This window comes from Palaemon carinicauda, chromosome 41, assembly GCF_036898095.1.
Source record: "Palaemon carinicauda isolate YSFRI2023 chromosome 41, ASM3689809v2, whole genome shotgun sequence".
Lineage (NCBI taxonomy): Eukaryota > Metazoa > Arthropoda > Malacostraca > Decapoda > Palaemonidae > Palaemon > Palaemon carinicauda.
In genome coordinates this window covers 52,739,658-52,749,657 of record NC_090765.1, presented here as the reverse complement: position 1 = coordinate 52,749,657, position 10,000 = coordinate 52,739,658, and the positions used below count along the sequence as shown (strand labels likewise).

Sequence of the window (10,000 nt, the reverse complement as noted above, 5' to 3'; positions counted from 1 at the left end):
CAACCGTAACGGAACAGCATTTAGAAGTCAAGTTTGAATTTAGAAGGCAACCGTAACAGAACAGCATTTAGAAGTCAAGTTTGCCTTTAGAAGGCAACCGCAACAGAGCAGCCTTTAGAAGTCAAGTTTGCCTTTAGAAGGCAACCGTAACGGAACAGCCTTTAGAAGTCAAGTTTGAATTTAGAAGGCAACCGTAACAGAACAGCATTTAGAAGTCAAGTTTGCCTTTAGAAGGCAATCGTAACGGAACAGCCTTTAGAAGTCAAGTTTGAATTTAGAAGGCAACCGTAACAGAACAGCATTTAGAAGTCAAGTTTTCCTTAAGAAGGCAACCGCAACAGAGCAGCCTTTAGAAGTCAAGTTTGCCTTTAGAAGGCAACCCTAACAGAACAGCATTTAGAAGTCAAGTTTGCCTTTAGAAGGCAACCGCAACAGAGCAGCCTTTAGAAGTCAAGTTTGATTTTAGAAGGCAACCGTAACAGAACAGCATTTAGAAGTCAAGTTTGCCTTTAGAAGGCAACCGCAACAGAACAGCATTTAGAGGTCTAGTTTGAATTTAGAAGGCCACCGCAACAGAACAGCATTTAGAGGTCTAGTTTGAATTTAGAAGGCCACCGCAACAGAACAGCATTTAGAGGTCTAGTTTGCCTTTAGAAGGCCACCGCAACAGAACAGCATTTAGAAGTCAAGTTTGCCTTTAGAAGGCCACCGCAACAGAACAGCATTTAGAAGTCTAGTTTGCCTTTAGAAGGCCACCGCAACAGAACAGCATTTAGAAGTCTAGTTTGCCTTTAGAAGGCCACCGCAACAGAACAGCATTTAGAAGTCAAGTTTGCCTTTAGAAGGCCACCGCAACAGAACACCATTTGGAAGTCAAGTTTGAATTTAGAAGGCAACCGCAACAGAGCAGCCTTTAGAAGTCAAGTTTGCCTTTAGAAGGCAACCGTAACGGAACAGCATTTAGAAGTCAAGTTTGCCTTTAGAAGGCAACCGTAACAGAACAGCATTTAGAAGTCAAGTTTGCCTTTAGAAGGCCACCGCAACAGAACAGCATTTAGAAGTCAAGTTTGCCTTTAGAAGGCCACCGCAACAGAACAGCATTTAGAAGTCTAGTTTGCCTTTAAAAGGCCACCGCAACAGAACAGCATTTAGAAGTCAAGTTTGCCTTTAGAAGGCCACCGCAACAGAACACCATTTGGAAGTCAAGTTTGAATTTAGAAGGCAACCGCAACAGAGCAGCCTTTAGAAGTCAAGTTTGCCTTTAGAAGGCCACCGCAACAGAACACCATTTGGAAGTCAAGTTTGAATTTAGAAGGCAACCGCTACAGAACAGCCTTTGGAAGTTAAGTTTGCCTTTGGAAGGCCACCGTAACGGACCAGCCTTTGGAAGTCAAGTTTGCCTTTGGAAGGCCACCGTAACGGACCAGCCTTTGGAAGTCAAGTTTGCCTTTGGAAGGCCACCGTAACGGACCAGCCTTTGGAAGGCCACCGTAACGGACCAGCCTTTGGAAGTCAAGTTTGCCTTTGGAAGGCCACCGTAACGGACCAGCCTTTGGAAGTCAAGTTTGCCTTTGGAAGGCCACCGTAACGGACCAGCCTTTGGAAGTCAAGTTTGCCTTTGGAAGGCCACCGTAACGGACCAGCCTTTGGAAGTCAAGTTTGCCTTTGGAAGGCCACCGTAACGGACCAGCCTTTGGAAGTCAAGTTTGCCTTTAGAAGGCCACCGCAACAGAACACCATTTGGAAGTCAAGTTTGAATTTAGAAGGCAACCGCAACAGAGCAGCCTTTAGAAGTCGTTTGCCTTTAGAAGGCCACCGCAACAGAACACCATTTGGAAGTCAAGTTTGAATTTAGAAGGCAACCGCTACAGAACAGCCTTTGGAAGTCAAGTTTGCCTTTGGAAGGCCACCGTAACGGACCAGCCTTTGGAAGTCAAGTTTGCCTTTGGAAGGCCACCGTAACGGACCAGCCTTTGGAAGTCAAGTTTGCCTTTGGAAGGCCACCGTAACGGACCAGCCTTTGGAAGGCCACCGTAACGGACCAGCCTTTGGAAGTCAAGTTTGCCTTTGGAAGGCCACCGTAACGGACCAGCCTTTGGAAGTCAAGTTTGCCTTTGGAAGGCCACCGTAACGGACCAGCCTTTGGAAGTCAAGTTTGCCTTTGGAAGGCCACCGTAACGGACCAGCCTTTGGAAGTCAAGTTTGCCTTTGGAAGGCCACCGTAACGGACCAGCCTTTGGAAGTCAAGTTTGCCTTTGGAAGGCCACCGTAACGGACCAGCCTTTGGAAGTCAAGTTTGCCTTTAGAAGGCCACCGTAACGGACCAGCCTTTGGAAGTCAAGTTTGCCTTTGGAAGGCCACCGTAACGGACCAGCCTTTGGAAGTCAAGTTTGCCTTTGGAAGGCCACCGTAACGGACCAGCCTTTGGAAGTCAAGTTTGCCTTTGGAAGGCCACCGTAACGGACCAGCCTTTGGAAGTCAAGTTTGCCTTTGGAAGGCCACCGTAACGGACCAGCCTTTGGAAGTCAAGTTTGCCTTTAGAAGGCCACCGTAACGGACCAGCCTTTGGAAGTCAAGTTTGCCTTTAGAAGGCAACCGTAACAGAACAGCCTTTCGGAGCCTAGTCTGCCTTTAAAAAGCCACTTCAAATCCCTACAATGGAGATAAGCTTTCCTTCAAAGTGACATTTAATATATTTCTTCCCCCAGGCTGTGTCGACAGTAAGGGTAACTGGCACGCCAATCACGAAACGTATTCTGACTGGTGTTCCTATTACTACTGCAACGCTGGTCAAGCTGTCTTCCAGAGTTACCCAAATCCACAATGTAAGTATAATTACTTCTCGCTGGTCAGGTTCACTAAAAAGTAATATGCTTTTCAATCTTTATTTCCTTGACTTTATGCTCTTGATGGAGATATGTATGTTAAAAAAAAATTACTTTTAAATTGATTAGCAAGTAGAATCTGCCTGTAAATATATGAAAATGGACCATAAATATGCGATATATAATAATAATAATAATAATAATAATAATAATAATAATAATAATAATAATAATAATTATTATTATTATTATTATTATTATTATTATTAAAGGCGCGCAAACCTATGGTCCGAATGAGAAAATCAACCCAGTACGAAAAATATTACAAGTTAAAGAATAAAGATAGAAAAATAAAAATATATCAAGTTAAGTAAAATATATAAGTAACAAGCCAAGAAAGGAGACTTAGAATAAGTACTATTACAATATAATTGTTTTTTATAATTCTTTGCAGATAAGGATTTAATGTTTTAATTCCATTTGCTATATACAGTCAGATTAGGTCTGCCACTTTGACATGATAAATCCCAGGAGAAAAGACTGATAAAAATGATGAAATTAATTCACACACACATACACACACACACACACACACACACACACATATATATATATATATATATATATATATATATATATATATAGATGCTATTGTCTTTTGAATGATTTCGACTCGAGACTCTGATCCTGAGGTCGGTGAGAGAATCCAGATATTAATGTATTAAAATATATGGCTTATTTGAAATACTGAAAAACACGTCTAAAAACGCAAAATTATCATATATATATATATATATATATATATATATATATATATATATATATATATATATATATATATATATATATATAAGCAAATAGAAAACATTACCAAGTATGGGCTGATCGTTCTCAATGCTAAAATATAACTATCTGATCATGATTTGAAATGACCACAGGCTGCAAAGATTCCCTGGGCAATTGGCATCAGAATGGCGAGACCTACCTCGTGGACTGCCAAGCCTACATCTGCGTCAACGGTTCGTCGTGGTGGAGCTATTCAGACGTCCAGGAATGTGAGTTTACGAATCAATTTCCTTTTTTTCATTGAAGCAATTGATCGCGAGATGGAGAATATTGTCACACAAGCTTAAAATGGCTCCTCTATGTTGTTCTTTTTCATCAGCTCTTCTAGGAGAAAGACACTCCAAAATCAAGCCATTGTTCTCTAATATTGGGTAGTGCCATAGTTTCTGTACCATGGTCTTCCACTGTCTTGGATTAGAGTTCTCTTGCTTGAGGGTACACTACGGAACACTATTCTATCTAATTTCTCTTCCTCTAGTTTTGTTAAAGTTTTTACAGTTTATATAGGAAATGTTTGTTTAGGTGTTGTTGCTGTTCTTAAAATATTCTATTTTTCCTTGTTTTCTTTCCTCGCGGGCTATTTTCCCTGTTGGAGCCGTTAGGCTTATAGAATCCTGCTCTTCCAACTAGGGTTGTAGCTTAGCAAGTTATAATAATAACAATCCATCAGCACCGCGTTCTGCTCCTAACTGTGCTATGTTTGTCATGGACAGAACGCATTATTATTATTATTATTATTATTATTATCATTATTACTTGCTAAGGTACAACCCTAGTTGGAAAAGCAGGATGCTATAAGCCCAGGGGCCCTAACAGGGAAAATAGCCCAGTGAGGAAAGGAAACAAGGAAAAATGAAATATTTCAAGAACAGTAACATCATCTAAATAAATATTTCCAAAATAAACTACAAAAACTTCAACAAAACAAGAGAAAGAGAAATCAATTGGAATAGTGTGCCCGAGTGTACCCTCAAGAAAGAGAACTCTAACCCAAGGCAGTGGAGGCTATGGCACTATCCAAAACTAGAGAACAATGGTTTGATTCTGGAGTGTCCTTCTCCCAGAAGAGCTGCTTACCATAGCTAAAGAGTCTCTTCTACCCTTACCAAGAGGAAAGTAGCCACTGAACAATTAAGAGTACAGTATTAACCCCTTGGATGAAGAAGAATTGTTTGGTAATCTCAGTGTTGTCAAGTGTATGAGGACAGAGGAGAATCTGTATAGAATATGCCAGACTATTCGGTGTATGTGTAGGCAAAGTAAAAGTGAACCGTAACCAGAGAGAAGGATCTAATGTAGTACTGTCTGGCCAGTCAAAAGAACCCCATAACTCTCTAGCGGTAGCATAGAAAATATCTACAATTTGACTAAAAGTAGAATTTAATCCAGCTATTAATGACTCTTCAATCTTTCAGGCTGCCAAGATCTGGATGGTAAATGGTACCAAAATGGAGTGACGTTTGTGGACGACTGTATAACGTATCTGTGTGATTTTGGCATCGCCGTGCATGTCAGTGGATATCCCTGTAAGTATTGTCCGAAAACTACTCTTAATCTTCACTGGATTTTCATAATTAAAAAAAAAAAAAAAATAATAATATTAAAGTTTCCGAGATGATAACTACTGGAAAAGGGTGAGTCAGTAGAAAAGGCAATAGGCCTTACTCAAAACTGAGGGCCTACTGGATTATTATTATTATTATTATTATTATTATTATTATTATTATTATTATTATTATTATTATTATTATTGGTAAAAGACATGAGCAACAATAAGATAATTTAAAATTATAAATAGTACATAAAACACTTTTCTGCTGAAAGCAGGGCGATCTAGGCTTAGTTTCGGTTGAAGTTTTTCTATGTAAAAAGTTTCCAATATTCTTAGCTTTTAAGTGTTTTAAGTACTATTTATAATTTTAAATTATCTTATTGTTGCTCATGTCTTTTACCAATGTTTTTTATTGTTTGTACCAATTTATATTTATTATTATTGTTATTATCTTCCACTGTCTTGGGTTAGAGTTCTCTTGCTTGAAGCTCTAGTAAAATCCATTTCTTCTTTTTGGCCAAGTGGGCAATATTAAACCTCACCTTAAGCTACTGTGAGTGAGTTCGAACCCCAAAAGGGAGCTAAAGTTCCTCCATTTGTTTCAGTACTTGAGTTCGGACTTTGTAGTGGAGCGCGATTAGTAAAATTAAATAATGAAATAAGAATTATATATATATATATATATATATATATATATATATATATATATATATATATATATATATAATTTTTTTTGAGTGGGAATAACTTAACGTAGTGGCAGGGTTTTTTTTTATTGATTTGATCATCAAAGCTGTACTAGTCAGGGCCATCAATATTAGGTTGGTTTGTTATGTGCGAGTAGACTAACGTCTCCCACCATCACCAATCAGCAATGGCCAGCGTGGTGATGAAAACTGGCCAAACCCCAGACATGACTAAGGACATGTTCGAGGCTTTTGTCTTACAATCGTCTCTACAGAAACGGCTCCATTTGTTTTTGTTGCTAATGTTGATATATATATATATATATATATATATATATATATATATATATATATATATATATATATATATATATATATATATATATAGATAAATATATCTATATAGATAAATATATCTATATATAAATATATATATAAATATATATATATATATGTATATACTGTGTATATATATATATATATATATATATATATATATATATATATATATATATCTAGAAATATCTATTTATATATATATATATATATATATATATATATATATATATATATATTTATATATATATATATATATATACATATATATATTTAGAAATATATATTTATATATAAAGATATAAATATATAAATATATATATATATATAAATATGTATATATCTATATATATATATATATATATATATATATATATATATATATATATATATACATATATATATATATTTAGAAATATATATTTATATATAAAGATATAAATATATAAATATATATATATAAATATATATATATATATATATATATATATATATATATATATATATATATATATATATCTGGTAGCTTACATTCTACATCAGATACAGCCCCGTAATCATTTAGTATAACTCATTGTGGTCTTTTTTTCCTACAGGTACAGCAACTACAACATGGCCTACGTCACCAACTACAACATGGCCTACATCATCAACAACAACATGGACTACGACACCAACTACAACATGGTCTACGCCACCAACTACAACATGGTATACGACACCAAGTACAACATGGCCTACAACCGAAACTACAGAAACATGGCCTACGACCGAAACTACAGAAACATGGCCTACGACCGAAACTACAGAAACATGGCCTACGACCGAAACTACAGAAACACTGCCATATCAGTATTCGACATAACCTGGTTCGAAACCTCCACTGGCTAAGTAATGGCCTATTACATCAATGCATAGAATTATGAACCAGGTAATCTAGTTCTCTAAATAATCAGAAATTCCCAAAAACCATTTGATGGATCGTTTATCATCAACGTGAGAAATGAAAAGGCCATCTACATAATGCATGTAAAAAGATATTATTGACCTTTGAAATTATTTGCCTTTAATTGGTATAAAAGTAATTGCTTTAAAAAAAAATGTAAAAGAAATGGTGCACTAAGAGCTAACTCCAATATGATAGATTGTTGAAAAAAAAAATTATAATGTAACTTTTGTCAAATAAAAAAAGAATATCTTTGGATTCTCAATAAATCCTCTTACACACGAATGCAAATGATCACATTATATGGTTTTTATCACTCATTCTTCTGGTTTTTCAGCAAAAGAGACAAAGTTTCTAAACCTAACAGATGCTGATACTAATTTTCAATTGCTGACAGGATTTTTTGTGTTTGCTACAAAAGGGGTATTAAGCAGTAAAAAACGGTTCACTGGTGTCTTAGGAAGTGCACTACTGGGGTACACACACATATATATATACTGTATATATATACACATATATATATATATATATATATATACTTTATATATATATAGATATATATATATATATATATATATATATATATATATATATATACATATATATATATATATATATATATATATCTATGTATATATATATATATATATATATATATACATTTAAATATGTAAAATAGCTGAGAAGCACCAAAGAGGAAGTGCCACTATTTGAGGCACAATGAAAATTCAACACAGCATACAAGTGCCAAAGGGGTAGTAAGCAGTAAAAATCGTTCACTGGTGTCTTAGAAAGTGCCACTACTGAGGTACATTCAAAATGTACAACAGCTGAGAAGCACCAAAGGGGTAATAAGCAGTAAAAAAACAGTTCACTGATGTTCTAAGAAGTGCCACTACTTTGGGAACATTGAAAATGTAATACAGCATAGAAATGCCAAAGGGGTAGTAAGCAGTAAAAACTGTTCACTGACATATTAGGAAGTACTACTTCTTGGGGTATAGTCAAAAGGTATCACATAGCAGAGTAGCGCCAAAGGGGTAGTAAGCAGTGAAAACTGTTCACTGATATATTAGGAAGTACTACTTCTTGGGGTATAGTCAAAAGGTATCACATAGCAAAGCGCCAAAGCGGTAGTAAGCAGTAGATACCATTCACTGATGCCTTAGGAAATGCCGCTACTTGGGGTACATTAAAAACTCTGAAGGGTTGTAGGCCTCTTGGTGGAAGGAAATGCTCTATGAATAGCACATGACCCTCTTCACCTGAAGTCGATAGTAACAATATATGCACCCCTGTGCAATGTTGGTACAATCATTGAATCACCATTACCTTGTATGGTGTGAAAGTCACCGAATTTTGGCATTGGGATTCAAAAATTCAAATGTGCATTATGATGCTGAAAAATACTAAGAACTGGTAATTCACCTATATCATGTTGTATACCAGAAGATCGCCAATTAAATTATGCACATGTTGGCACTAGTTTCATGCAAAGCAGATAAAATTTTGCCACAATATGACAAAAAAGACGTTTTATGACCTTTTCATAACCTTGGCCTTGACTTTTGACCCAATCACTCCAAAAATCTAAACTATTGTCCTTGGATCATGGCCAATCATCCCACCAAATTTCATAACATTCAGTCAAATAGTTTTTGAGTTATGCGAATCACAAACGCACAGACAGTCAAACAAATTTAATACATGCTGCCTATCAAAACATAACCTTCTGGCGAAGGTAATAATATTAGTTCACAGAATCTTCTCAAGAACTGTGTTGGTTCTAAGTTCCTAGTAAAGACCCAAGCCCCAGTGCTCATGGTCATGCTTGAAAAAGTTCACGGCTCAATGCAATGAATTACAAAGGGTGCTTCTGTAAATTTTGCCAAGGTTACCACAGCAAAAGTTTAGCGTTAACACATTAATTTTTATAGAAGAAATTATTACTAAATGTCATCCGTTGAGAGACTACCACTAGATAGTTATTAGGTCGTTTGACTGGTCAGACAGTACTACATTGGATCCCTCTCTCTGATTTTGGCTCATTTTGTCTTTGCCTACACAAACACCGAATAGTATGGCCTATTCTTACCACATTCTCATCTGTCCTCCTATACATGGCAGAACTGGGATTACCAAACAATTCTCTTTCGCTCAAGGGGTTAACTAGGACAATGTAATTGTTCAGTGACCACTTTACTCTTGGCAAGAGACTCTTTTGCTAAGGTAAGAAGCTCTTCTAGGAGAAGGACACTCCAAAATCAAACCATTGTTCTTTGGTCTTGGGTAGTGCCTCGCCTCTGTCCCATGGTCTTTCACTGTCTTGGATTAGAGTTCTCTTGCTTGGGGGTACACTAGGACATGTTGTTCTATTTTAATTCTCTTCCTCTTGGTGTTTTTTTTTTTTTAAGTTTTTATAGTTTATAAGAGAAGAATCTAATTTAATGCTGTTACAGTTCTCAAAGTATTTTATTTTTATTGCTTATTCTTCTCATGTAGTTTATCCATTTCATTGTTTCCTTTCCTCACTGGGCTATTTTTTCCCGTTGGAGCCTTGGGCTTATAGAATCTTGCTTTTCCAACTAGGGTTATAGCTTAGCTCATAATAATAATAATAATAATAATAATAATAATAATAATAATAATAATAATAATAATAATGATGATGATGGTGATGATAATAACAATAATATTAATATTACTCTGCTAACACATTGCCATGACTTTACTGATGCAAAAGGAAAATAAATTGTATAGTGTTATAGTATTGTGAGGGGAAACACCATAAAAGGAGATACCGTTGAGT

The 10,000-nt window shown here is 35.8% G+C and overlaps 1 protein-coding gene across 1 annotated transcript in view; it reads left to right on the top strand.

Moving 5' to 3' along the window:
• Window positions 1–7,374, top strand: part of LOC137632428 (uncharacterized) — a 23,457-nt gene extending 16,083 nt beyond the window's left edge. The window contains exons 13-16 of the mRNA XM_068364360.1: window positions 2,709–2,825; window positions 3,764–3,880; window positions 5,087–5,197; window positions 6,842–7,374. Of these exons, the coding sequence (XP_068220461.1) occupies window positions 2,709–2,825; window positions 3,764–3,880; window positions 5,087–5,197; window positions 6,842–7,110 (614 nt within the window). The 3' untranslated portion in view covers window positions 7,111–7,374. The remainder of the gene's footprint in view (window positions 1–2,708; window positions 2,826–3,763; window positions 3,881–5,086; window positions 5,198–6,841) is intronic.
• Window positions 7,375–10,000: the final 2,626 nt, after the last annotated feature.